At 59.6% G+C, this 27,425-nt stretch overlaps 3 protein-coding genes across 9 annotated transcripts in view; 2 read left to right on the forward strand and 1 right to left on the reverse strand.

The window, feature by feature from the left end:
* Positions 1 to 112: 112 nt before the first annotated feature.
* LIME1 (Lck interacting transmembrane adaptor 1) lies at positions 113 to 8,912 on the forward strand. The gene is made up of 6 exons (XM_062009064.1): positions 113 to 329; positions 4,534 to 4,689; positions 5,126 to 5,177; positions 5,270 to 5,357; positions 5,507 to 5,913; positions 6,632 to 8,912. The coding sequence occupies exons 2-6, from the start codon at positions 4,574 to 4,576 to the stop codon at positions 7,007 to 7,009; spliced, it is 1,041 nt and encodes a 346-aa protein (XP_061865048.1). The 5' UTR covers positions 113 to 329; positions 4,534 to 4,573; the 3' UTR covers positions 7,010 to 8,912.
* Positions 8,913 to 11,376: 2,464 nt separating this feature from the next.
* Positions 11,377 to 15,926, forward strand: SLC2A4RG (SLC2A4 regulator). Its single transcript, XM_062009404.1, has 8 exons — positions 11,377 to 11,537; positions 11,885 to 12,042; positions 12,458 to 12,567; positions 12,652 to 12,896; positions 13,440 to 13,540; positions 13,640 to 13,895; positions 14,016 to 14,098; positions 14,733 to 15,926. Exons 1-8 carry the CDS (start codon positions 11,427 to 11,429, stop codon positions 14,842 to 14,844), a joined length of 1,176 nt encoding a protein of 391 aa, XP_061865388.1. The 5' UTR covers positions 11,377 to 11,426; the 3' UTR covers positions 14,845 to 15,926.
* A 496-nt stretch (positions 15,927 to 16,422) lies between these two features.
* ZBTB46 (zinc finger and BTB domain containing 46) overlaps positions 16,423 to 27,425 on the reverse strand; it is a 51,348-nt gene continuing 40,345 nt past the window's right edge. For all 7 annotated transcript variants that reach the window (XM_062009400.1, XM_062009399.1, XM_062009397.1 and 4 more), the window contains 2 exons: positions 24,976 to 25,151; positions 16,423 to 21,395 (listed from right to left, as the gene is read on the reverse strand). In XM_062009400.1, the coding sequence (XP_061865384.1) occupies positions 21,009 to 21,395; positions 24,976 to 25,151 (563 nt within the window). In that variant the 3' untranslated portion in view covers positions 16,423 to 21,008. The remainder of the gene's footprint in view (positions 21,396 to 24,975; positions 25,152 to 27,425) is intronic.

The raw sequence follows: 27,425 nt of genomic DNA on the forward strand, positions 1-27,425 counted from the left end.
CCCACGTTGCTGTGTGAGCAGACAGCCCCAGGAGGGGGGTGGCAGAGGGTGCTGCAGAGCTGCTGGGGCGGGGAGAGCCCAACCTCCCCCGGGGCACAGCCAGGAAACCAGCTCTGCCCTGCTCTGTGCTGCCTGCTCAGCTGCATGCTCCTGCTCCAGGAGGAGCTGAAGAGGAGCAGGAGAGCTCAGGTGGAGATGGTTGAACTGTTGGGGAGCTCCTGATCAGGAATACCAGCAGGAGGAAGGAGAGGCTGCCCGGGCTGGCTGGCAGCAGGGAGCATGGCTGCCTGCCCCCACCTCACACTCGCTGCCTGCTGAGTTCCTGCAAAGTAAGTGCTGCTTCTTTCTTGCCTGGCAAACCTGGGTGTCTGCAGCTCATCCAGGGCTTGGGAAGGACCTTCAAACCCCTCATCTCTGTAGAACCAGCAGCAGTGTTGGGGGTGCTGCAGCTCGCTGGGCTGGCCAGGCAGGATTCCTGCTCCCAGGGCTGCTGTGGGGAAGCATTTGGGTGAAGCTTTGTGGGCTGTGAGCTCCGTGTGCCATGCTGCTGCTCCAGGAGAGCTGTGAGCTCTGTGCTGCTGCTCCAGGAGAGCTGTGAGCTCTGTGCCACACCATGCTGCTGCTCCAAGAGCTGTGAGCTCTGTGTGCCATGCTGCTGCTCCAGGAGAGCTGTGAGCTCTTGTGTGCCGTGCCATACTCCTCAGGAAGCATCTGGGCTTCAAAAGGGAGAGAGATGCTTGTGCTTGGCAATGCTGTCAGGGTCCCATGGCTTGAATCCAAGGCTTGGGTGGGGAACAGGTTCCTTCCATGGCAAAGGAATTGTTCAGTTAGGTGTGGGGCATTGCTTTTGCTTAACAGAAAGATTTCCTGTTGTCTCATGAGGAGGAGGAGGAGAGTTTTTGCTTATGTGTGGAAGGGCTGAGCCAGGAGGCTTGAAAGAGTGTGGCCGTTGAAATGCTGACCTGAAATGATGTAAAACCACTGAAGCTGTGGCAAGAGAACACAGTGGTGGGCAGGTGATTCTCAGGAAAACGTGTCCCCTTCATAGGCCCATCCTGTGGTTTGGAGTCTGGCAGCACCCAGGGCTCTGCTGCTGTCCTGCCCCTCAGCAAACCTCCCCAGCAAGCTCTCAGCTTCTGCTCTGAGGTGCTTTTCTCTGCCCAGGTGGGTTTGTTTCCAGCAGCTGTGGAAGGGCAGGAGGAAAGTGAAGTGCTGAGGTGATGTTGGCCCTGTCAGAGCAGTGTGGTGTGAGCAGGAGGGTCACTCAGGGCTGAAATCTCCATTCCCTCAAAAGCCCCTCCAGCACCTGAGCTCCAGCTCTGAGATGAGCAGCTCGTGTCCAAACCTGGTGACTTTGGGGTTTGCTGTTGAGAAATGCAGTTGATCCTTTCTTAATGCAACACCCCCAGGAGAGTCTGACCCTGAAATCTCCCCCTCTGAGTGCAGAAACACCCGTGAAGGGGCTGAGTCTCCTGCCCCATGTTTGAAATGCTCTTTACTAATTGCAAGCCCAGGTCTAAGGCAGATCACAGAGTAGTGGGGTGGGATGTTTAGAGCTCCTCCAGCCCCTGCTGCAGCAGGTTCCCCTGGCTCAGGGGGCACAGGAACGTGTCCAGGTGGGGTTGGAAACCTCCAGAGCAGGAGCCTCCACACCCTCCCTGGGCAGCTCTGCAGGGCTCCCTCACCTCAGCACCAAATGACTTTCTCCTTAAGTGGAACTGTGTGTGTTCCAGCTCGTGTCCATTACCCCTTGTCCTGTCACTTGAGACAACAGAAAAGCCCAAAGCTCTGGTGCTGTTACGGGGGCTGATGAGCTGTTAACGAGCTGTTAACGGGGCTTTCGCTTTTCATCACTGGAAAGCAAAAAGCAAGAGATCTACTTCTGCTTCTTTTGGAGGTTTTCTTCAGTGCAGCTCCCCAGGGTAGGGTGAGCTGCCTCTGCTGCAGCTCCCTGCAGTAGCTGATGGCAATCAGCTCACACTGTTTGTCCTCGTTTCTTGCAAACACGCTTTCAGCAGTTTCACAGAGTTGTTCTTGTCGCCGGCCTGTGCTCAGCGCTGTGTGGTTTCATCTGGGTAGATGAATCAGAGGCCAGGCAGCAGCAGCACTACGTTTCACAGTCAATCTCGTTTTCACGAAGCTCAAGCTGAAGAATTTGTGCCTCTTGTAGGAATCACAACCTCCCCCCTCTCCCCTGTCCTGCAGTAACAAACCAACCGCCTGCTCAGGTTTGGCACAGGGGAGGGAGTCGTTCCCTCCTCAGTGCTGTGGCTGTGGGGGCTCCTGGCTCCAGAGCCACTGTGGGGTTATGAAGCGCTGTCTGCTGAGTGTCCTGCCCCAGGGAACAGCCCCGGGACTGTGAGATCAATAACTGTATTGGCAAGCAATGCTGGTGTGCCCTGCAGAAAGCCTGTCCGAGGCTTTGCCTTGCAAACCCGCCCAGCCCTGCCTCGGTGCCTTGGGTCAGGGGCTGGGGTTGCCTCTCAGATCTGCAGCTTTGGGAGAACCATGTTGCCCCATGATGTGGCTTCTCACAGGGGCTGCCCAGCACAGGTCAGACATCCAGGAGCAGCCACCGACCTCGTGCACCGCAGAAAGTAGGTCACAACACTGTCTCTGTATTCGTCTCGGTTCAGGAAGCTTCTCTCTTCCTTCAATCTTCAAAGTCCAGCGCTGGCCAATCCCCCTGCTGTGGGATGAGCTGCCTCCCCTGGGCCTGCCTCAGCCTGCTGGAAGCTCACGCTCTGATTCCCAGCTCCCAGCCCTCAGCCCTCGTTGGAAGCGTCTCTGCTGAGCCCCAGAGCCTGCTCGGTTCAGCCGGGAACGCAGCAGCTCCTGCAGCCCGTGCTGCCGCCGCTCTCAGGAGCCGAACAGGTTCAGCCAGCACTGGAGCCGCTGCCCGTGCTGCAGCTGATCCCTGTAATTAACGTTGCTCAGACAGGGCTGCCGTGTTGCCTAATTAAAACGTCGTCGGAGAGGGAAGAGCCTTCCCTTCCCAGCTCTGATCTGAGCCAGTCTGTCCAGCCCAGTCAGTCCCCACAACCTCCCTGTCTCCCCGCTGCGGTAATTGCTCTCCAGGGGTTATGCTTCAGTCGTGGGAAGAGCTCAGATAAAAGGCTGCTACAAGTGGGCAGAGACCTGCTGGGGATTGGGGTGAAGCTGTGCCCGAGATGCTGCCGTGTGACCCGGGGCGCAGGGGAGGGGGCAGCAAGGTGGGACCCGAGCTGGGCTCAGCCCTTCCCGCCGGCTGTGGGGCGACGGGGCTCGGGGGGGCTCCGCTCTGGAGCTCCTCTGATCTTTGTCACCGGGATTGGGACATGTAAGAGGGTGAGTAGATGCCCTGGGGGTATCTGCCTCACTTATTCTGCTTCTTCCAGCCGTGCTTTGCTCTGCTCCTGCCCTCTGTCCCTCCTTCCCTTCAGCCCAGGCGTTTCCAGCCGCTGGTACAGGGGGTGGGGGTTTGGGGAGTGGGGTCTGCCCAGGGCTGGGCTCACGGTGTGGGGTTCTGCAGCAGCCAGATGATGGGATGGGGTGTCACCAGGAACCCCCCAGGAAAGCTGCAGGGTCCTGATGGGCATCTGCTCTTTGTGTGGGGCTCCCCGGCACCTTCACGCCTCTGCACCGCGTGCTCCGGCCCCACCGCTGCTGGGGTTGGCCAGGGGGGACGTTTCCCAGTGGATAAAGCCTGGCTTTGGGCTAGGCACAGCTTTTCCTTTGGGCAGAGGAAAGTGGTGAACAGGTGAGGCGTTTTCTGCTCTCCTGGTTCAGCTCAGAGCAGGGCAGGACCGGGGCTGCGGTGGGGAAGGAGCCGCGGGGTCAGGCTGTGCCAAAGAGCTGCTGCTGGGCTGAGATCCTGCAGCCCCCAGCCCAAGGGTGGGTCGTGCTGGGACCCTGCAGGGAGCAACTCGGGTTCCCATGGGAGCAGGAACGTTGTGCTGGGGTTGGCAGGGCTGGGCTGGGCCCCCCAGCAGCTCACCACACACCCCGGTCTCATGGCACAGGGGGGACAGGGCTCAGAGGGGGAGTGTGTGAGACTTCAGAGGGTGCAGAAGGTGGGTGTCCTGGCATGTGCCACCAAGGGAGGGAGAGGCTGCTGTGAGGCTGAAGCTCACCCTGTTTCTGGGAAGCTGAGTCAACCCTTTGCCCCTGCTGGCCCCAGAAGGTACAGTGGCACTTTTGGGGTGTCTGCAGAAGGTTTTCAGCCCCCCTGGGCATCTCTCTTTCAACATCTCAGCGGCACCTTGGCAGCTTGAGTCCTGCTGGGGGTTCTTTAAAAGGAACCAGAACCTGCAGTTCTTCCAGGGGATGGCAGAGCCCCATTTTGGGGTGTCTGCACGGGCTGGGCAGAGCTATGGGGGTGAAAGCAGTAGCCAGAACACGGAGCCTCGGTGCCCATCTCCCTGCACAGCATCCGCAGAGCCCCTCTGCCCAGGGGCTGCACTGTGGGTGCCCAGCGAGTCCTGGGGGCTGTGGGGGGCCATGGGGAGCCCCAAAGCCTCCAGCTGCACCCCAACTCCTGTTCTCTCTCCCCAGATCTCTGCCCCACAGCAGCATTGGAAGCAGCTGCTCGCCCATGGCTGCAGCTGGCAGCGAGGGGCTGCCACAGCCCCTGCTCCTGACGGCTGGCGCTGCCCTGGCCCTGCTCGCTGTCCTGGGCTACCTGGGTGCCCTGTGTGCTGCCTGCAGACGGTACGGAGCCCTCTGCCCTCCTGGGGCTGGGGACGGGAGCCCTCGGGGGCATTTGGGGTCTGCAGGTGGGGACCTTGTGTGCCTGTCCTGAGCTGCAGCCCCAGAGCAACTGTGGTGATTGTGATGCTGCACCTCACCAGCCCCCACTGCACCCCCTGCTCCCAACGGCCTCGCAGCAGCAGCCTCGAGAGGGCTGAGCTGTGAACGGGATGGGCAGGATGAGCAATGCTGAGGGTGATGCCAGCGGTGCCTGGCACGGCTCAGGGGGGTGCAGGAGGCAATCCAGACCTTCCCAGGCAGCAGGGACCCTGCTGTGTGGCCGGTGAAGCAGCAGGGTTGTGTGTTTGGGGAGTGCTGCTGCTCCAGCCAAGGGCACACGGTGATGCCCATCACGGGCAGGTCAGGGGCACAGGCTCAGCCCCGCTTCTCCCCACAGCAAGGGCAGGAAGAGGAAGGTCCCTCCGGATGGGGTGAAGCTGGTGGATGAGGTAAGTGTGTCGTGGGGCCAGGATGAGCCCCGGGGAGCTCTGGGCACACGGCTCCCAGGGCCCAGCCTCAGCCCGCGTGTGCCCCCGCTCAGTCCCTGCTCAGACGGACGCAGCTGCGCTCGCTCAGCAAGTCAGACACGAGGCTGCACGAGCTGTACCAGGTGAAGGCCAGAGATGACAGTGAGTGGCCGTGGAGCCAGGGGAGCTGAGGGGGGCTGGTGACCCTTGGCAAGTCCCTGCACCCCGGCACGGACCTGTGGTGCCGGTGCAGGGGCTGCTTCTTGCTGCATCCCCAGTGTCCCCCCCCATCTCCTCTCCTGTCCCTGCAGCCCAGCGACCGGCCAGCCTGGGCTTGCCCTGCCCCGCAGCCCCCCCAGCCGGGGCCGACTCCCTGCACAGCTCCAGCCTCAGCATCCTCCTGCACCGGGAGCTGCCCCAGATCCCCGGCCCCGAGCCCCCAGCCGCCTCCCCAGCCCCAGACCAGACCTACTCCAACCTGCGCTTCCCCCCTGCGCGGAAGCCGGTGCCAGACACGGTGTATGAGTGTGTGGCGGTGCGGGGGGGGGATGCCCCGGTGCCCCCCGTGCCCACTGGCACCCGGAGCCCCCTGCCCCGGGCCGGGCACGGCGCGGCCGATTACGCCTGTGTGCGGAAGGTGAAGAGGACGGCGCCCCTGGAGGTGCAGGATGAGGCCCCGCGGTGCTGGGACGGTGCAGGTGATGCCCCTCGGCTGAAGGTACAGCTCTGAGGGGTGGCAGGGATGGGGCTTGGGGCTGGTGCACTGGCTGGATGGGGTATGGGGGAGCATGCAGTGCTCTGCCTCCCTGCATTCAGAGCAGGGTGGAAACATTGCCAGTGGAGCTGAGACCCCAGGGCAGGAGATGCCCACAGTGCTGAGCTCCCCACGGCAGGAGATGCCCACAGTGCTGAGCCCCTCAGGGCAGGAGATGCCCACAGTGCTAAGCCCCTCAGGGCAGGAGATGCCCACAGTGCTGAGCCCCTCAGGGCAGGAGATGCCCACAGTGCTGAGCTCCCCAGGGCAGGAGATGCCCACAGTGCTGAGCTCCCCAGGGCAGCAGATGCCCACAGTGCTGAGCTCCCCAGGGCAGGAGATGCCCACAGTGCTGAGCCCCTCAGGGCAGGAGATGCCCACAGTGCTGAGCTCCCCAGGGCAGGAGATGCCCACAGTGCTGAGCCCCTCAGGGCAGGAGATGCCCACAGTGCTGAGCCCCCCAGGGCAGGAGATGCCCACAGTGCTGAGCCCCTCAGGGCAGGAGATGCCCACAGTGCTGCTCTCTGTGCCCTGCAGAAAGCTCCCTGGCTTGCACCAGGGTGAATCTGGTGCCAGGACCCTCCCCAGGGGCTGTGGGCAGCTGGGGCCCGGAGGGAGCGTGGGCACAGGGGTAGCTGGTGGTGGGCAGAGGTTGCCCCCAGACCTCCACCTTCTTTTGCAGCTGGAAGACATGTACTCAACGGTCTGCAAAGCCACCAAGAAGAAAACCCAGGTCCCTGCATCGGCCCTGAGGGAGGTGGGTGCTGGGGGGGCACCTCCCCGCAGGGAGGAGGGAGCCCAGGCTGGGTGCTGGCCCCCAGACCCCTGCTACGAGTCCATCAGTGACAGAGCCTGGACTGCTCAGGGCCGTGGCCCCGACCCAGACTACGAGGCTGTGGATGTGAACTGGAAGAAGGCGGCCAAGAGAGCCCAGGTGGGGCAGCCCCGTGGCCCCGAGAACCTGTACGAGAGCGTGGGCGACGTCTGCGGGGCGGGAACCCGGCGAGGGGCGGCCAGGACGGCGGCCAACGGGCTGGAGCTGTACATCACCAACCTCTAGCAGCCCCCTCCTCCTCCTCACCCCCAGCTGGAGGCCATTGGGGTGGGGGTTCCCCCCAGGACAGGCTGAGCCCCATGGGGATGGGCACACACCAGCCCCTTCGCCCACGTCCCTGCCAGCGCTTTCTGTGTATATGGGGTGTCACTGGGAGTGTCCCTGTCCCCTCCCAACCCAACCAGTGCCAGCAGGTCCATGGTGGGATGCCCTGAGAGGAGCAGTTTGCAGGTGCTGGGGGCCACGTGGGACAGGGCTGGTGCTGCCACCACGATGGGAAGCAGGTTGGGGCCGGTTGTGCTGTGGTGGTGGTGGGGCTGTGGGTCATCCCCGTGGCCCTGGGCTGTGGGATCAGGCCCCTCAGCAGTGGGGTGATGCCAGGACTGAGGGGCTCCATCCTTCTCCCGCTGCCTGGGGGACAGCAAGGTGCTGTCCAGCCCCTGGAAGCCTTGAGCAGCTTTGCTCCCATGTCCCTGGTTAGGGGCTGCAGGGGCCAACCCTGTGCCAAGGCTGTGCTCCGGGGTGGCTGCCTGTCCTCCATCACCCAGCACACAGGCAAGGGTTCCTCTGTGAGCAGATGTCTCCCAAACACCACTAAAAGCCAAGAAGGGTTTATTGGATCTAACCCCTGGTTCTAGTGCTGCTCCTGCAAGGGGAGAACAGTTCTGGGCACAGTGTAACCGTGAGAGGCTGAAGTCGCCCTGCACTGAGGGCATTGTGCCTCAGGGATGGGGATGTGCAGCCACCAAGAACTGTTGCAATGGGACTGGGCCACCCCCAAGCCCTGGCTGTGCCCAGAACTTCTCTGTGTGGGGTCAGGGCCAGAGCTGGGCAGTGTTTGCACAGCACTTGCTGCCCACTCGCCTCCGAGTCGCTCCCGTGGGGGCTGCAGCACCAACAGCTGCCAGAAACATCCAGGGGGGCTGGTTGTGCACCCAGAGCCCTGGCACACAGGGGTTCAGACTTTCCTGCTCTGCTCCCCACGAGCACTTTGGGACCCTGGCCCCAGGGGCTGAGCCTGCAGGGAGGTGGGTTCTGGTGGCCCCTTCACCACAGTGCCTTGGCACAGGTCAGGCTGGGGGCTACCTGACCTCTTGGCACGGTGTTCTGGTTGGTGACAGCGCTGTGCTGAGCCGTGTGGCAGGCAGGCAGGAAGCCCAATGCCTTCCTTTGGCAGCTTCACCCCAACGTCACAGCAGCTGAAGAGGTTAAAACCGAAACCAAGGCGCTGAGCAGAAGCCGCGGCAGGGCTGGAGCCGGGAGCAGCTCATCAGCCCCGGCAGAGCTTGCGGTGCCAAACCGCAGCCGCTCGAGACGGAGGAGTCAGCTCCCACCCCCCTGGCAGATCGGGGCCCGATACCAAGGGGCAGCTGGTGCTGGTGCTGCCAAGCTCTTCCTGCTGCCAGTTGCCCTGCACTGCCACCCCCAGCTGCATCCCCCCTGCATCATCGCCCCCACATCAGCCACCTTGCATCATCCCCCCTGCATCATCCCCCCTGCAGCTCTGGGGGCTGAGTCCCTCCTGCACCACCCACAGCCCTGGGGAGCTCTATTTAGGCTGCTCCAGCCCCACCATGCCCTTGCAGGGCCAGAGCTGCTGAGCTGCTGCCCAGGGGGCTGGGACTGTGCTGGCACTACCCATGGGGTCAGGACCTGGCTGCCACTGTGCTGCTCCCACGGGGAGAGACAGGCTGGGCACGGCACTGGGCTGCACCTGGGCTGGAGGAAGCTTCTGCTCTAGCTGAACTGAGGGTGGCCAAAGCACCTCCACAACCTGCAGCAGCAGGAAAAGCCTCGTCCCCCCACTGCCTGCGGGACTCGAACCACAGAACGACTGCCCAGTGCTCGGGGGGATGGGAAATGTGCCGGAGCCTGGGCTGGAGGCTCGAAAACCGCGCGGCAAATGAAAGATCCATCGCAAAACGTGGCTCCGAGTCTCGTGGTCTGGGTGGGTGTGAGAGCAAGGGGAGGGGGCTCGGAGCTGCAAGGGGAAGGTGCACAGAGCCGTTCCCACAAGAGGGAGCGAGGAGGAGCCCAGCGCACGATGCTGCGCCCTGTAGGGCTCTGGCGGGTGTTGCACGGGGATGCACACGGGGAGCACTGGTACCCGGCACTGGTACAGGGCTCGGCACCCCATGCAGCATCACACCCCAGATGTACCCCCTGCAGAGCTGCTCCAGCCCCTGCTACAGCAGGTTCCCCTCGCTCAGGGGGCACAGGAACGTGTCCAGGTGGGTTGGGAAACCTCCTCAGGAGCCTGGACACCCTCCCTGGGCAGCCTGGGCCAGGGCTCCCTCACCTCAGCACCAAAGGACTTTCTCCTCCTGTTCCAATGGAACTTTTATTGTGCCTGTTTCCCTTTGTCCTGTCACTGGAGACAAGAGAAGAAATGTCCCCCCATCCTCCTGACACCCGTCCTTTAAGTACTTGTCAGTGCTGCTGAAGTGCCCCTGAGCTCAGGCTTCTCTTCTCCAGGCTGAGCAGCCCCAGTTCCCGCAGCCTTTTCTCCTCACACACGTGTTCCAGCCCCTGATCATTTCAATAGCCCTGCACTGGCCTCTCCTACAAGTTGTGTGTCTCTTGAGTTGCACAACACTGAAGCTGCTGGAGCCACCGACTCAGCGCTTCAGCCCGTTAACGATTAACCCTGAGCAGGGGGCGGCTGGAGCCAGCAGCACCCAGAGCCAGCAGCACCCAAAGCCACTGACACCCAGAGCCACTGACACCCAGAGCCAGCAGCACCCAGAGCCACTGACACCCAGAGCCACTGACACCCAGAGCCAGCAGCACCCAGAGCCAGCAGCACCAAGAGCCACTGACACCCAGAGCCAGCAGCACCCAAAGCCACTGACACCCAGAGCCACTGACACCCAGAGCCACTGACACCCAGAACCATTGATATCCAGAGCCAGCAGCACCCAGAGCCAATGACACCCAGAGCCACTGACACCCAGAGCCAGAAGCACCCAGAACCACTGACACCCAGAACCATTGATACCCAGAGCCACTGGCACCCAGAGCCAGCAGCACCCAGAGCCAATGACACCCAGAGCCAGCAGCACCCAGAGCCACTGACACCTAGAGCCAGCAGCACCCACAGCCAGCAGCACCCAGAACCAGCAGCACCCAGAGCCAGCAGCACCCAGAGCCAGAAGTACCCAGAGCCAGAAGCACCCAGAGCCAGCAGCACCCAGAGCCAGCAGCACCCAGAGCCAAACACCTCAACCCCAGCGCCACCATCCCGGGTGCTCTGGGGTGGGCAGGACTGACCCGGGCTGTGTGGGACAGGACTGACCCGGGCTGTGTGGGACTGGGACTGACTCGGGCTGTGTGGGGCTGGGACTGACCCGGGCTGTGTGGGGCAGGACTGACTCGGGCTGTGTGGGACTGGGACTGACCCGGGCTGTGTGGGACAGGACTGACCCGGGCTGTGTGGGGCTGGACTGACCCGGGCTGTGTGGGACAGGACTGACCCGGGCTGTGTGAGCCGGGACTGACCCGGGCTGTGTGGGACAGGACTGACCGGGCTGTGTGGGGCTGGGACTGACCCGGGCTGTGTGGGACAGGACTGACCGGGCTGTGTGGGGCTGGGACTGACCCGGGCTGTGTGGGACAGGACTGACCCGGGCTGTGTGGGGCTGGACTGACCCGGGCTGTGTGAGCCAGGACTGACCCGGGCTGTGTGGGGCTGGGACCCCTCCCCTGCTGGGGGCTGCTGTGTCCCCCACCCGCAGCCGTTCTCAGGACGCCGCACCTTCAGAGGGGAACCCAATAACTTCCAGAAGCTCTAAATCTTTGGGGCGGGACCTTTTGCTGGGGCTATGCCGCAGGTTTAGGGGAGCACAACTCAGTGGGGAGCCCTGAACCTTTCGGGGACCCCCCGCAGCTGAACCAGCCGCGCTGCGGTTTGGGGCGGGAGGCGGGGAGCGGGAACGCTTGTAAGGAGCGGCGGGCGTCGGGCGGCCCCGCGGGGAAGCGCCGGGGACCCGGCGAGCGGCGGGAGCCGGGAGCTGGGGCGTGTTCTGGGGGCCGGGGGGCGGCCGCGGGGCCGGGCGGGGGCCGCGCGGGGCGCTGAGGGCGGGGCGCGCGAACATGGCCGCTGCCGGGGGGGCGGGGCTTAGCGCGGCGGCGGCAAGTCGGGCAGCTCGAACCTCGGGGGAACCAATGGGAAACGGCGAGAGCGGCCGGCGGGCCAATGGCGACGGAGCTTCGGGAGGCGGGAGGGAGGGGGAAGGCGGAGGGGGCGTGGCCTTGGCCGCCGCCGACACCGGGCGGCGCGCGCGCGGCGGAGCGCGCGCTGCCGCCGCCGCCCCCCCCCCAACCACACCCCCCCCCCCCCGCCCCCCCCGACCCGCACACTCCCCCCGCACCCCCCCACACCGCGCCACCCCCCCACACCCCTCACCCTCCTCCTCCTCCCTTCATGGATCCCCCGCGCCCGCCCACGGTGCTTCTGACCGCCGCCCGCCGGCGCCGCCGCGATCCTCCTCCTCCTCCTCAGCTCGGCCGTAGCGGCGGCGGCACCGCCCCGAAGGTACCGGCGGCGGCGGCGGGAGCCGGGGGGGAGGGAGGGAGGGAGAAGGTTTGGAAGCGGGGGGGCGGTGACAGCTGACAGCGGTCCTGCCCGAAACTTTCCCCTCCGCTAAAATGGCGTCGCTCGGGGACAAACTTTGGGGGGGGGGGGGGGGAGGTGGCGGCGGGGCGCGGGGACAGGGGGGAGCCCCACCGTCACCCCCCCGTCCCGCGGCCCTCCACCGTGGGATGTGCTCGGGAGGGATCCGCCGGTTGCTGGCACATGGGTGCTCCCGCCGCGGGGGGGCCGGGGGGGGCTCGTCGTGGCCCCGGGAGCCCCCGCTGACCGCCCCGCCGTCTGTGCCGCAGGTTCCTCAGCCCCGGGCGCTGCCCGCGGGAGCCGAGGCTCGCGTCCCGCGCCTTGGGGAGCCGCTGGCGCGCCGGGAAGCGATGCTGCGGGTGCTGGACGCCGGGCTGGAGCGGTGCCTGGCGCTGCACTCAGCCTACATCCCCGTGCCCCGGCACAGGTAAAGGCCGCGGCGGCGGCGGGACGGCGGCCGCCTCCCAAACCTGTGCCCCGGCGAGGGGGGGAGCGTTTTCCACCGGCTGCGAGGGGAGGACTTTGGCCGCTCGTCTGCAGCGCCGGGGCCTCCGGCTCTGAGCGACCGTCCCGTGTGTGGCAGCACCGAGGCGCTGCCGGGCGGCGAAGCCCGGAGCTACATCAGGTCCTCAAGCGGGGGTCTGCAGTCGGGGTGATGCCCGGGGCAGCCGCAGGGGATGGGGCACCCGTGGGTGCCTTTGCACCGTCGCCCTGCCTGTCCCCGCCGCGGAGCGCCCCGTGGTACCCACAGCCACCGGGGCTTGGGGGGTCTCGGCGCCTCGGTGGGGGATGGAGAGGGGGACGGGGTGTCCCTGCAGCCCCCTGTTTGCTGTCGCTGGCAGGAAGCTCTCGGGTAAGGCCGGTATCGACGAGGTGATGGCAGCCGCGGTGCTCACCAGCCTCTCTGCCAGCCCGCTGGTGCTGGGCCACCCGCCAGCCACCCCTGCCCCAGGTAAGAGCGTGTCCCTGCCCCCCTCCCCGCTCCCTCCACCTGCGTCCCGTGGCAGGACCTGACTTTCCTCCTCCTCTTCGCCAGAGCCGGGCGGTGAGGTCTGGAAGGAGGCGCCTGCCGTGTCCTCCAGCTGCAGCAGCAGCAGCAACACCAGCGGGGACTGGAGCTGGGACCCCCCCAGCGACCGCTCCACCCCCTCCACCCCGTCACCTCCACTCTCCAGCCACGTCCCCAGCACCTTCCTGCCCGCCCCGCTGCCGGACGACGGCCCCGACGAGCCCGACGGCACACACTTCGTCTTTGGAGAGTCCATCCCGAGGAAGAGGAAGGTGGGATGAGCCTGGGGATGAGTCTGGGGCTGGTGATGGGATGAGGATGGGGAAAGCACTGGGGGTGGCAGTGGGGTTGGAGATGGGGATGAGGATGGGGATGGAGATAAAGATGGGGATGAGGATGGGGATGGGGATGAGGTTGAGGATGAGGATGAGGATGAGGATAGGGATAGCATTGGGTATGGTAGTGGGGTTGGAGATGGGGATGGTAGTGGGGTTGGAGATGGGCATGGGGATGAGGATAGGGATGGTAGTGGGGTTAGAGATGGGAATGAGGATGGGAATGGGGATGGAGATAAAGATGGGGATAAGAATGAGGATGGGGATGGGAATGAGGATAGGGATAGCACTGGGGATGATAGTGGGGTTGGAGATGGGGATGAGGATGACGATGGAGATAAAAATGGGGATGAGGATGAGGATAGGGATAGCACTGGGGATGATAGTGGGGTTGGAGATGGGGATGGAGATGAAGATGGGGATGAGGATGAGGATGGGAATGATGCTGGGAGTGGGGCTGCCAACCTGATGTTCCTGCAGAACTCCAGCAAGGTGATGTTCAAGTGCTTGTGGAAGAGCTGTGGCAAAGTGCTCAGCAGCTCCTCAGGGATGCAGAAGCACATCCGAACCATGCACCTTGGGTAAGTGCAGAGGATCCCCCTGGATGCCCCCAGACCCCTCCCCGGTGCCCCCTGCCATGGCCCGGGGCAGCTGCCCCAGCCTGACCCCGCTCCCCACAGCCGCAGAGCCGACCTGGAGCAGAGCGATGGCGAGGAGGATTTCTACTACACGGAGCTGGACGTGGACGTGGAGTCGCTGACGGACGGGCTCTCCAGCCTCACGCCCGTCTCGCCCACCTCCTCCCTGCCCCCTGCCTTCCCCAGCCCTGAGCCGCCGGGCCCGGCGCTGCCCACCCCCGACCCGGCGCTGCCCTCGCCCTGCAGCCCCCCGGCCGCCCCCAGCCTCTGCCACGTCCACACTGACCACGCGTACCAGGTGAGAAGGTGCCAGGGGGTGCTGGAGCCGGGCTGGAGCTGGGCTGCCCCCCATCCCCGTCACCCTCAGCCCCCCTCAGTGCCCCCCACCCTGACCTGGGGCTGTGTTGTCTCTCTGCAGGGCTGCCCGGCCCCCCCACAGCCCCCCGTGCCCCCCGCCGTGCCCGTCCCACTGCTGCCACCCAAACCACCCGCCATCCCCAGGTGAGACATCGCCCCTGTGTGTGTCTGTCTGTCTGTCTGTCTGTGTGTCTGTCTGTGTATGTGTGTGTGAGCCATCTCCCCTCTTCACCCCCACTGCATCCCCTCCTGTCCAGGCATCCCCCCCTGCATCTGCCTGAGCCATCTCCCCTCTGTGTCTCCCCCCATCTATGTCCCCTCCAACATCTGTGTGTGTCCCTGTGTCCCCCCATCTCTGTGTGTGTGTCCCTGTGTCTCCCCCCATCTGTGTGTGTGTCCCTGTGTCTCCCTCCATCTGTGTGTGTGTGTCCCTGTGTCTCCCCCAGCTGTGTGTGTCCCTGTGTCTCCCCCCATCTGTGTCCCCCCAACATCTGTGTGTGTCCCTCTGTGTCCCCCTATGTCTCTGTGTCCCCCTATGTCTCTGTGTCCCCCCATGTCTGTGTATCCCCCTGTCTGTCCCCCCACCTGTCTGTGTGTGACCCCTCTGAGCCATCACCCTCCCCACCCTGCCTCATCCCCCCGTGTCACACATCACCCCACATCCCCTCCTGTGTCAGCCATCGCCCTCCCCATCCCCTCGTGCCCCGTCCCGGCCGTGAGCCGCCACGGCCGTGCCCCACACGCCCCCCGGGGCCGTGCCCCGTGCCTGTGCCCGCAGGAGGCCGCGTGGGGAGGCCAAGAAGTGCCGCAAGGTGTACGGGATGGAGAACCGGGAGCTGTGGTGCACGGCGTGCCGCTGGAAGAAGGCCTGTCAGCGCTTCCTCCACTGACCCTGCCCCTGCTCCCTCCTTCTTGCACATTTTGCACTCGAGGTGCCTTCGTGCCCCCCCCCCTTTCACCCCCCACCCCGGGGCCCCCCCACACTCAGGGAACGGCCCCCCCCACCCCCACCCCAAAAGCTTTATGCACACACGGCCCCTTCCCTGCTGCCCCCACCACGGAGCTCGTGTCCCCCCCCACCCCTCAGCCCTTTCCTTTCCCCTTGACAATAAGCTAAATGTGCCCCGGGGGGGGGCTGCTGGGGGGGCTGCCCCTGGGCCCCTCCCCGGGCTGGGCTGGGGACCCCCAAACACGCCGTGCCTGTGGCTGGCAGGGGCTGGGAAAGGGGGTGTCGTTCCTCCCCCCTCCCCCAGCTGCTCCCCCAGTGCCCAGGGCAGAGCTAGGCGCCTGCCCTGCCCCCTCCCTCCCTCCCCGGGGGTTTTTTACTCTTTGTAGGTGGTTTCTCTCCGTGCTGGGGGGGGGGAAGCTCCGGGAAGTGCCTGCAGGAACGCGCCCATTTGCACTAAAGCCAAACTGCACAACCAGGCTCCTTCCCAAGGGCTGTTTTGGTTCTTTTTTTGGGTTTTTTTTTTTCTTCTCTCCTTTGTGTGTTTTTATTTTTTAAATAAAATATATGAAAAGTCATATTTTTAAATACACCCCCCCACCCCCCTCCCTGGGGGCTCAGAGCCCAGCAGCCACAGCCCTGCAGCAGCGTGCCCAGGGCAGGGGCTAAAGGGCTTTTATCCCCTTCACACCTCTTTTCCTCCCTCCCCACACCCCCTGTTTCCCCCCAGCCCCTCTCTCCTCTCTCCTCCTGGCACTCAGGACGGGGTCTGCCTGTGCCACACCACCCCCCCAGCTGAGGATGGGTGGGAGGGGGATGAGGAGGGGTGGGTGGCTTTGCCTCCCCCAGCCTGAGTCCTCTTGCAGGAGGGGTCCCTTCTCATCAGGGACCCCCCCCAGTCCTCGCAGGGTCCCCCCTGTCCACCTGCTTGGGCGCCAGGGCCGTGCCAAGCTGTGCCCCTGCCTGCCCCAGGGACTGGCTGTGGCTGATCCACAAGAGAGAAAGAAAATAAATATTTGGATTCTTTGTTTTTCTTCTTTTTCTTCTTAAAAACGTTCTCCTGGCCCTGGGCTGACTGTGCCAGGCTCAGCCCTGGGGGTGGGCACGGGGCTGGCACCAGCTCCTGCAGCCCCCCCCAGGCAGGGCAGTGCCGGGGGGGATCCTTCCCCTGGGAGGGGATCAACTTCAACTGAAGCCCCCAGACAGAAGGAGATGACCAGCAACACTGACACAAGGGGGGGGGGGACACGAGCTGCAGGGGCCTGAGTGGGATGGGAGAGGGAAGAAAGGGAGAAGGAGACACACAGGGAAGGGGAAGAAGGAGAAGGGAAAGGAAGGGGGAAAGAGAGTGGGAGCAGCAGCCCTGGCCAGGGTGTGAGGTGAGTTTTTGGGGAGCAGAGACCCCCCACAAGCCCCCCAGGCTGGTGCAGCCTCTGTCCAGCACCATCACACACCAGAGGAGGAGGTAAGACCCCCCCAACTATCACTTTAAATCCACATAAAAACCCCCAAGACCACAATGTAGCAGCAATTTCCCAATTTATTGAAAGTGATTGATCTCTTGCATGTTCTAAGCTAAATCCCATCACAAAGTCATGAGCAGGGGGAGGCTGCCAAGCTGCCACTGCCCTGGGGTTACAGGGCATCAGTACAACACAGCCAGGTCCTGCCCCTGCCTCCTGGGCACTCATCTCCTCTCCCTCCCCGAAGGATGAAACACACCTTGGATACAAACACAGGCTGATCATAATTAAGAGAAAGTCAGTATAATATAGAATATTCCCAGCAAAAAAAAACCCCACCCCACAAACCACCTCCAAACTGTCCTCTGGGTGTTTGTTGAGCTTTGTTTTCTTTTGTAGACAGGTTTAAAGCACGTTGATAAGAATAAATAGCTATGGAAGCAGCCACACAGCACTCTCACTGCAGGGCTGAGGGGGAGGCAGGAGATGCAAACCACCACGTAGGGTGGGCAAAAGGGATGAAGTCTGGCTGCTGTGGGAGTCACACGTGGCACAGGAGCAGAGAGAGGAGCATCTGGCCCTAATGTTGCAGCAGAAGTTCCAGTTTTGCATCATTCTCGTGGAGTTTCTGTCCTGAAGGGTGGTGTGTGGAATGGGAAGGGTCGTGGTGGAGGGTGAGAGCCTGGGGAGCCCCTGACAGCCCTTTGCTTTGGAGAAGAGTGACTAAAGGCATGAGGAGAGGGGGAAAGGGGAGCCACTGCTGCAGCTGGTTTCCTTCCACACGAAGGACAGGCCACTTGCAGCCCAGAACACTGAGGTTTGCATTGAGAACAGAGAGAACAAAGCCACTGCAAACCTCCAGGAGACACTCCCCCCCGTCACAAAGTCACTCTGCAGCTGCCAGGCTCCAGCTGACCTTAAACCACAGGAAAACAGGTAAAATCTGACCTATAAAGAGAGATTTGGGGGATAAATTGCCAGGAAGCCGAATGCAGGAGGCGGCCTGGGCCCAGCTCAGTGCCTGGGGGGTGAGGGCAGGGGGTGCCACTCACACCCTGCTCTGTGCCAGGGGAGCACCAGGCTTGGCCTGACATGCTCTTGGGCCTCCTGGCACGGGTGTGTGTCTAAAAAATGATGGGGATAAGGAGGAAATGCAAAGAGGGGCTTTGATGGGTGTTGCATGAATGGTGACCAAAGAGACCAGTCACAAGTCACTGAGGGCAACTGTGTCCCGTCGGCCACCCAGGAGGGAGGGAAACGCAGCCTGGGCACCTCACACACATAGAAAAGAACTTAAAAAAAGAGAACCCCAGTGAACTATACAAAGCCCTGAAAGGGGAATACAAAGAGGAGTGGGGACAGGCCCCCTGAGCTCGGGTGGGCAGCAGCAGGATGAGCCCCCGGCGGGCTGGTGCCGGCTCAGGTTTGCATAGGCAGGAGCAGAGCCCAGAGCACAGCCCAGAGCAGCCCCAGCAGCAACTGAGGGAGATGCTGCAAGTTTCAGCATAAATAGAAAAGAAACCAAGCCCCAAATCCCTTATTTTCTGGGGTGTGGGGGAAGCCAAGGCTGAGGGAGGAGCGGGGAAGGTCACGGGGTGGGCTCCTGCCCCCCCAAACCTGCACCTCTGCAGACAAAGCACCTGGAACACACACACCGGGCTGGGAGAAGGCTTTTATTTGGTATATGGTGTGTGTTAGTGAGACAGAGCTTGTGCCACGGTAAAACAGCTGAAAAGATCCCTTTAAGGGATTTTTTTTCCCCCTCTCTCTCCTTTTGGGGATTTGCTTTTTGCTCCAAGAGCCTTGGGAGAGGGGCCCAGCTCACTGCCCACCCTGCCACAGGCAGGGAAGGAGAGAGACATCCACTGCTGGCAAAGGGAAGGTGAGAACCCCAGACCCCAAGTGCAGAGGGCAGGGAGCAGTGAGGGAGAGGCTCAGAGCAACAGCTCCTGCTCCTCCTCAGAAGGGAGGGCAGCAGAGGGGCTGGGTGACTGGAATGTCACTGAATCCAGGGGGTTTCCAACAGTTTGGGCTTTAAAACTCTTCTTTAAATAGATTTACTCTCTTTACATAGGAGAAGCAAAGCTACAGCTATCAAGTACTGTGTGTGTGTGTGTAGGTGGGACAGGGGAGGCTGCGAGGGCAGCACCTCAGCCAGCCCCCACCCCTCTATATTTACAGGACAGACAATAAGTACTGAGCCCCAGACCCAGAGGCAACGTCGGGGTCACGCTCCAGGACCCCAACTGCTGCAGCTGCCAGGGAACAGGGCACACTGAGCCCCAAACCTGGGCTGCTCACCTCGTTTGACAGCTTAGGAGAGCTTCACAGGGAGCTACACTGCCCAAGTCGGGTTTTACAGCATCATACAAGTGTTTCTGGGTGAGCCTGTGGCTCTGTAGCTCCTTGAAGAGGGTTCTCCTTGCTCACTGGCTCAAAGCCTCCCTCATCCCAAGGAGCAGCAGCAGCCCCACACAGCCAAAGCTCTGGGAAAGACTCAGCCCTCCAAAGCCCTGATGTGCACCCAGAGCAAGAGCTGCTGGAGGCTGCCAGCAAGGGAGACCCGCGGCATGAAGCAGGAGGGTCTGCAAAGAGCTGAAGGGCAGAGGAAGGAATGGCCTTAAACTCAGGATGAGGCTTAAATGTGGGAGTGCATAAAGAACCAGCTCCTCCTGGGCTGTCCCAGCCTGCCTTAGATCCTCCAAGGTTATTTGCTTCACTGGAGTTTATTGCCCACCACACTCGTTATTTCCTTTGCTGGGTGTATCTGTGCTTTTCCTTAAGGAGCATCAGAGCTGGCAGAAGCTGCTGCAGCCCACAGGGATCCCCTGTACCAGGCTGGGGAGGGAAGTAGCACCTCTCAGCACTTGGCTTTCTGGGAAGGGGCTGTCTGTTGGGGCAGGTCTGGAGGTGCTGTTGTCACAGGCAGTGTACAAATCTGCTCCAGGGCAAAGGCAGAGTGAGCTCTTCAGCCTTTTATTGTTGTAACTTGAACGAAAAAAGCACCAGAAGCAAAGAGGTGAAGGGTAAACCCAAGCTGCTGCTCAGCAACGAGCCACTTCCAACACAGGTTGCTGCTGTTGGCATTTAGGGGCAGCTGGAAGAAGGCAACAGTGGCTGATGTAACAGGGAGACTCCAACCCCTGGAGCAGCTCCACGGGGTCTGGTGTGAGACGCTGGGAGAGAAACCTGCTGCTGCCCAAGAGAAGAAAAGGCTCATTTGGGGATTTCCATGGAAGCAGGGCAGCTGAAGCTGAAGGTTTCCATCATCAGTTAAGGAGGTGGGGATGCCTACCAGTGACAAAGGAAAACTCTGTACGTTGGTGGGCAAGAACAACGTCCCCAGGGCAAGTCCTGGCCCACGAAGGGCAGCGAGGTCTCCTCCAGCTGGGACCTCCCCTCCCTCCCCTGTCCATCCTGCTCTTTGCTTTTGCATATATTGAGGAAAAAAGGCAACTGAGCAAAGGGAGAGAAGGGAAGATCTCTGCAGGGAAGAGGGACAGGTGGAGAGCTCCCTGTGTCCCTTACAGCAAAAGCTGCTCCTGGAAGCGCCAGCACGTGCTTCAGCGCCCGCAGCTGACCGAGGCTGGAAGACAGGACGTGGGTAAAGACACCAGTGGGTCCAAGAAACATCACCATCCTTCTTTCTTTGATGGCAGTTCTTTGGAAGCTAAGAGAAGAATCCACAAGTCTGGAACCTGACTTGCCTTTTAAGCCATTTGATGATAAAAGCTTCCTGTAACTAGCTTTGCAGGAGGCCTGGAGCAGCCAGGGGAGCTCTGCAGCACCTCCCTGCGCTCGCTTTCAACACGGCAGGCTGCGGTCCCACTGCAGCTGGGGTTTCGGCACTCACACAAGGTGGTAAGAACACCAGCTGACCACCACCACCAAAAACACACCCCCCCCAAACCTGCTTCAGACACAGACACCTCCCTGGGGTTTGGATGGGGGTGGGAAGGGGAGGAGACTCAAACCTCCCTGCCTGGGGAAGCTCCACCTCGCTTGTATTAAACCTCTCTGGCTTGGCCGAGGGGCTGCTGGGGAGGGAAGGGGGAAGGAAAGAGGAAGGAAGGGAAGGGAAGGGAAGGGAAGGGAAGGGAAGGGAAGGGAAGGGAAGGGAAGGAAAGGAAAGGAAAGGAAAGGAAAGGAAAGGAAAGGAAAGGAAAGGAAAGGAAAGGAAAGGAAAGGAAAGGAAAGGAAAGGAAAGGAAAGGAAAGGAAAGGAAAGGAAAGGAAAGGAAAGGAAAGGAAAGGAAAGGAAAGGAGGAAGAAAAGGAAAAGTGGAAGGGGGAAGGAAAGGGGAAGGAAGGGGGAAGGGGAAGGAAAGGGGAAGGAAAGGGGGAAGGAAAGGGGGAAGGAAAGGGGGAAGGAAGAAGGAAGGAAAAGGGGAAGGAAAGGGGAAGGCAGGCAGGGGGAAGGCAAAGTCAAGTCGTGCCACTGGAAGCAGCACTGCTAAGACAGCATCTGAGTGGAGCAGAGCAGGACTTGTTCAGAACACACACGAGTTATTTCGCACACATGGACGACAACAAGGCTACTTAGTTTGTTTTTTTCTTCCAACATACTCCTTCCTCCCCCACCCTCCCTCCCCCTCCAAACAACAGAGCGGCAACAAAACCGACACCAAGGACAGAACAACCCAACCCCTAAGAAATCCAGGTGAAATCCTTGTGGTGCTGCCCAGAGTCGTCCCGCTCCCGCGGACACTCCACGTCTTTGTCGTCATCCAGCATCACGTCGTCCTGCGCCACCCCCACGTCGTCCTTCCACTTGATGTCGTCGTCGTCTCCCATCTCCTCGTCTCCTTCCACTTTGATGTCATCAGGATCCTCCATGTACTGGCCCTCCCCGGGGTAGCACTCGTCCGGAGAGGCCTCTGCTCCGTTGTGGTCCAGGTGGGCGGCGATGCCGCGGCCGGAGCAGTCGGCGCAGACGCCGTGGCGCCGGGAGCCGTGCTTGATCCCCACGCTGGCTGCTGACATGAACACGCGGTTACACACTTTGCACACGTACTTTTTGTCTTTGCTGTGGACCTGGAATGAAAGCAGAAGTGTCAGAGAAGGGAGGCAGAGGGAGGGCTGCAGGGAAATGGGAGAGCTCTCTGCAGATACCTGACAGGGTTGTAGGATGGTTGGGGTCAGTCTCTGCTCCTCAGTGATGAACGACAGGACAAGAAGAGACAGCCCTAAGTTGCCCCAGGGGAGGTTGAGGTTGGAGCTGAGGCAGAACTGTTTCCCTGAGAGGGGTGTCAGCCCTGTGCCAGGCTGCCCAGGGAGCTGGGGGAGTGCCCAGCCCTGGAGGGATCCCAAAGCCGTGGGGCTGAGGTGCTGAGGGCTGTGGGTTAGTGCTGGGCTGGGCAGGGTGAGGGCAGGGGGTGCACTCCAGGAGCTTCAAGGGCTTTTCCAACCACAATGACTCTATGAAGGACACACTCCCCCAGCCCTCTGCGAAGGCAAAGCCACCTCAGCCCGTGAGTGCAGCCTCTGGTTCTCACAGGCTCTCGTCGTGACCTCAAAGCCACCACTCTGGAATCAGCCACCACTCTGAAATCAGCCCTGCAATGGTGTCACACAATGGAAAATCTTTTGATCTTCCCTTTGATCATCAAACTACTCATTCTGAGGGGAACTTTTTCCACTTCATCCCCTCCCCCTGCTCTTTCTGTCTGTTTTTCTGGTGTTCAACAGTCACATTGCACCGGCACCACCAGGAAAGTCTTCAGGAAACACCCTCCCAGCCCCTAGCAGTGGTTCTCTGCACAATCACCCACAATCAAACTGGTGCTAACAGCATGTTAATTCAGTGGTTTGCTCTCCTGGTCCCACTGCTGCTGAGCACCAGAGTAGCAGCAGCCTTGACACGTGCTGGAGCTCTCAAAAGACACAGCCAAATCCCTGAGACCCTGAATGGTGGGGTGGAAGGGTCTTGCAGAGCCCCATCCTTTGAGAAGCACAAAAGCACCTCAGAAGGTTAATTCTGGTGTTGGCTACTTCTGTCATGTGTGGAAGGCATGTGGCTTGCTCCTCTCCCAAAGCAAAGAGCCAGTCAGAGCAGCAACAACTCCTGAGGAGCCTCAACAGGCACCTTCACTCACGTATCCACACCAAATCCACAGCTCTGTTCATTTTGTTTATTTACAGCATAGCTCAGGTGGAAGGAGCTTACAACAATCATCTCCTGACTACTTCAGGGCCAACCATTTTGTGTTTTTATACACATAATCCCTCTGTTTTTCTCTGTTGAGAGCAGAGCAGCTGAGCCCAGCAGCTCCCCCTGGCCCCTGCCCCTTCCCTGCACCCAGCAGCAGGAGACACTGTGGGGTAGAGCTTGAGAAGGATTTGCTCTGAACCACCCTGGTCTGTGGCTGGTGATCTGAGGTCATCCTGAGAGAGGTGTTTCATGTAGCCCCTCAGCTACCAGAGCCTCAGGGCACACATCACCAGTGCCTGATGCTGTTTCTTTTAAGCTCATTTACTCTTCCCACACTCACAGGGACCCAGAGGAAAGGTTTTGCTGCTTATGCCTCGTATGGAGATGTCCTTTTATTGCAAAGCACCTGCCTGGTGAGGCCAGTTCCCTGCCCCTGCCCCAGCATGGGATCACCTCCTCTGCCAACCAGCTTCTCCATAACCCCCACTCATCTGCAATACCCTCTTAGGCTTTGGGAAGAGGACAAATTGACCCCTCTCCCCCCTCAGTACTGCAGGATGCTGGCTCGGGCTCTGTGTGGTGCCGGGCCCAGCGGCCTTCAAAGCCCACGAGCTCTTCTGATCTGCTCTGGCTTCAGGCTCTCTTTGCTCTGCACAAGTCCCTGTGCTGTGTTCTTCAATGGCATCAAGCACAGGCATTGTATTTGGGGTTTTTTTGTTGCTTAAAGTCTGTGTAAGCTTTTTAAAAAGCCGTTGGAGAGGGCTGGGCAGAGCCAGCTCACAGGATTCGCTCATCTGGAACTGCTACAAGGAGGGTTTCCAGCCCTCCAGAGCTGAAGAGGATTACAGAAGGTGGCTGAGGATGCAGAGTAAAGAGCCATACAAAGAGGGAGATTATAAACCAGGTATTAGAATGATGCTGAACTGAAATACCTCCTAAAAAACTGATCAGCTCTCCCCATCCTGCAGCTGAGCAGAAATGGATCTTACAGCCCTTCTCACCAAATCAGTGAGTATTAAACACAGAAACACTTGTCTGGACTTCAGTGTCTGCAATCACAGAGTGGTTTCAGCTGGAAGAGCCCTTTCAGCCCATGGAGTGCAGCCTCTGTCCCAGCCCCATCACCCACCAGCCCATTGCCCTCAGTGCAACACCCACGCAGCTCTGAAACTCCTCCAGGGACGGTGACTCCAGCAGCTCCCTGGGAGCTGTTCCAATGCCTGACAGCCCTGGCACCAAAGAAATCCCTCCTCACATCCAGCCTCAACCTCCCCTGGTGACACTAGAGGCTGTTTCCTCTTGTTCTAGTGCTTGTTACCAGGGAGAACAGACCCACCCCACCTCACTGCAGCTTCCTTGCAGGTAGTTGTAGAGTGAGAAGGTCTCCCCTGAGCCTTCTTTTCTCCAGGCTCAGCACCTTTGCTTCAGATGCAAAGACTTTAGAAAGAAAAAACTTGGGTCTTATTTTAATTTTCCACTTCCAAGGAAACAAGTGTTTCTATTCAACTCACATTTGTGTACAAAGGCTATGAAAAACAGCCCCTTTTGTCTTTGGTTATCAGTTGAGGAACTGAGAGACACAGGGGTTTTGGTGTCAAACCTACTTCCTTTTCCTATAGGCTATTTTTATTTGACTCTCCCCAGCACAGATTCACCCGAGAGGTGACAACTACACCCTGAAATATCAGCCACCCCAGAAATGAGATGAGGAGACAAGCAAAGCCCCTGAATCCAAGCAGCTAACCTTGCCAGGAGCACTTCAGACAGCCCTTGCAACCACCCTGGGAAATGAGGATGACTGTGGCATTTGCATAGAAGAAAATACCCATTTTTATAGCTTCAACAGTACCAAAACCTCCTCCCAATTTCTGTCCCTTTGTCTCTGGTGCAGCCATTCCAAGGCACTTCGGAGTCATTTATGGCTCTTTGGAAATTAGAACACATTGGTTGCACCTTTCAGGAACTGACATGAAAAACCTGTATTCCAGCTGATATTTTCCAAACCAGCTGAATTCCAGACATAAAAGAAGGCATATGGAGACTGACAGACAGACATCCTCTCCTGCATGTGTTCACAAACAGCTTTGGGCCACGGGGCTGGCAAAGGCTTTGGGCTACCACACAGGAACACTCCAGCCAAGCAGGGAGTGGGTCTGGATGGTCAGGCAGCAAAACACAGGGCCTTAGAAAAGTGAGGGGAAAACTGATACTGGAGAAGCCTTCAGAGGAGCCCTGGAGGGGACAACAAAATACAGACCTAACCCACAGAATCCCAGAGGCCCCAGATGGTTGGGGGCTGGAAGGGTCCTGTAGAGCTCATTCACTCCAACCCCCTACTAAAGCAGATTCACCTCGAGCAAGGGGCACCACACATCCAGCAGCATTTGGGACCTCTCAGAAGGAGACTCCCCCATGTCCCTGGGCAGGCTGCTCAGGTGAAGCACTTGCTGCCCCCACACTCACCAACGTGTGCCGCTTCATGTGCTCCCGGCGCGTGAACTTCTTCCCGCAGATCTCGCAGGGGTAGGGCCTCTCTCCCGTGTGGGAGCGCATGTGTCTCTTCAGGATGCACTGATGCATGGCTGAAAAGCTGCAGTAGGGGCACTTGAACTTCTTCCTGATGACTGTGAACTCGTTGACTGTAAGAGAGCAAAGGGAGAGCAGGTTACCTTCAGGATGGGCTGGTCTTCTCATTTACTACTTCACTGTTCAATCAGTTCACTGTGAAATCACACTCTCACCTCTTCACCACCTTTATTGTGTTGTTAATCCTTACACTGCATTATTGCACTTGTTAAAGCTTCAAGTACCTCCAGCAGAGCAGCTTTTAAAGGAGCCAGCACACAAACATTTAGCAACAGTCAACACATTGGCCAAGGCCTGCTGAATGATGAGGACAGAGGGCTGAAAACCTGCCACAACTCGGATTTATTACCATCAATTATCCTAAATATCCAAAGCTCTCACACTACCACTTGTGGAAGAAGCCTGTAGCTGTGATGAGAACACCACAAACCCAACACCCTGCCAGTGCCAAGTGCTTTGGTCTGATTGACCATCAACACCCCCCTCAGGAGTATTTCTTGGCCAGAAGGAACAGGATGGTCACAACAAGCACAGCCCACATCATCCAGCTCTCAGTTGGTACTGCCACTGCAGCACAGGCACAGGAGTACAAAAGGAAGGAGAATGCTGAATTACAGCTTGACTCTCGCAAGCCTCCTTACAAGACAACTCTATACAGTCCTTGATGGACTTTGCTTCTGTCCCTCCCCATCCTATCTGGCAGAACTAGGAAAGGGATGAGTTCTTTGAAGCCACTCTGACACTGTTGATTCTTTTCCTCTTGTCACATCCTTCAGAGTGCACTGAGAGCAGGCCCAGGGGATGCACAGAACTGGCAGCCTTGGGGTCTCATGTGCAGAACACCCAGAGCAGCTGTGCCAGTGTTTCCTCCTCCAAACAAAGTGCAACATGCAAAATGCAGCAGGTAAAAAGCAGAATATCTGCTAGAGCAGGTAAGACCCACAGCAATTCCTGCTCCCTGAGGACTTCCACCCACTCTAAGTTTGGAAGTGACTGTCCAAGGAGATGATTTTACATCTCCACCCCCTAATAACCGTACTGCTTTCCATTAGTATGGTAAGTTTCAGACACTTTTCTCCTTGTTGTTGTTATTTCTGGAAGCAATACACTGTTTACATAGCAACAGGGGGGAAAAAAAGACAGACATTTCTAGTTAATCATCTGAAGCAGAGCATGGTGTATGCAAATGGCTCTCAGGACAGGAGCACTGGGTAGGACACCTAAGGGATGCAGAGAAATACCAGCCCTGCTTGAGACATGCTGAATCCTGTGTGATCTTTTTAGATGCTTACAGAAATGTTATCTCCCCCAAGAGCCCTACTAGACAAATGTACAGCACATGCCCTCAGTATGCCTGGGGAGTTACACCTTGCACTGCAAAAGAGGTCCTTGCAAAGGGCTGTTCTGAAGGAAGTCAGCGGGCCCAGGCTCTCGGGGACAAACACACTGCTGCTCTCATCTGGTAACTGCTCCATCACTAGCAACAGGCCACACAAACACTTCTGTTCCCCAGGATCACTATAAACCTCTTACTGCAGAGTCTAGACAAGGTAAGCAAGCTATAAGCTGATCATGGGAAGGCAAGAGGGGACATGTAACCCTCCTTCCTCCAGCCCAAGGCCACGTCCAGCGCTGCTCAACACCACAAGATGCTGTGTGCGTAGACCACAGTGAGAAGCTGCTCTGCATCGTCAGCTTTAACCCCCTCGCTCTGGAACAAACTGGCACAGAGATCCTGACAGCAACCAGATCCCAAGATTACCAAGTAAAAGTGCTTTGGAGGAGAGAACACCACAAAATCCCTTATTTCCTACACTGTCAGGTTGTACCTGATCCCGTCAGAACCTCAACGACCAGCTGCCTCCTCTCATTCACTGTCACTGCTGCTCCCTTCACTTTATGGCTGAGCTACTGAAAAGGCAACTCCAAACATTAGGTGACCCAACAGCTCCTTCCACACACAGATAGCCACATGTTTCCAACACAGAGATGTATTTCCAGCAACACATTCAGAACACTTTCTGATGTCAAAGCCCCTGTATTCGGTTTAAACCCCTCAAGAACAATACCTTCACCTTCCAGCATGCTCACATTTAACAAGTCACAGAATAGTTTTTGTAGCTGTAGCTTTATTCAGAACTACTGTTGGGTTTTTTTTCACCAAATACCCTTATATTCAGTTCTTGTACCTACACAGGTAAATGCCTGAAAAGCACCAGCATCGTTAGAAGGTGTAGTGCAAAGCTAACGTCCCCCCAGTGCTGGGAAGTATATGCACCCACCAGTACATATAGTTAAGGAACAATATACCAGCCTTGGTATAAACT

The sequence above is a fragment of the Colius striatus genome, chromosome 16, assembly GCF_028858725.1.
Source record: "Colius striatus isolate bColStr4 chromosome 16, bColStr4.1.hap1, whole genome shotgun sequence".
NCBI lineage: Eukaryota > Metazoa > Chordata > Aves > Coliiformes > Coliidae > Colius > Colius striatus.

Excerpts from the sequence above, each read along its gene's own strand:
- SLC2A4RG (XM_062009404.1), top strand. The coding sequence starts at position 11,427 with ATGGATCCCCCGCGCCCGCCCACGGTGCTTCTGACCGCCGCCCGCCGG. Across the intron at positions 12,568-12,651 it reads GCCAGCCACCCCTGCCCCAG|AGCCGGGCGGTGAGGTCTGG; the intron begins GTAAGAGCGTGT and ends CCTCTTCGCCAG. Across the intron at positions 13,896-14,015 it reads ACACTGACCACGCGTACCAG|GGCTGCCCGGCCCCCCCACA; the intron begins GTGAGAAGGTGC and ends GTCTCTCTGCAG.
- LIME1 (XM_062009064.1), top strand. The coding sequence starts at position 4,574 with ATGGCTGCAGCTGGCAGCGAGGGGCTGCCACAGCCCCTGCTCCTGACG. Across the intron at positions 4,690-5,125 it reads CTGTGTGCTGCCTGCAGACG|CAAGGGCAGGAAGAGGAAGG; the intron begins GTACGGAGCCCT and ends TTCTCCCCACAG. Across the intron at positions 5,914-6,631 it reads GTGATGCCCCTCGGCTGAAG|CTGGAAGACATGTACTCAAC; the intron begins GTACAGCTCTGA and ends CTTCTTTTGCAG.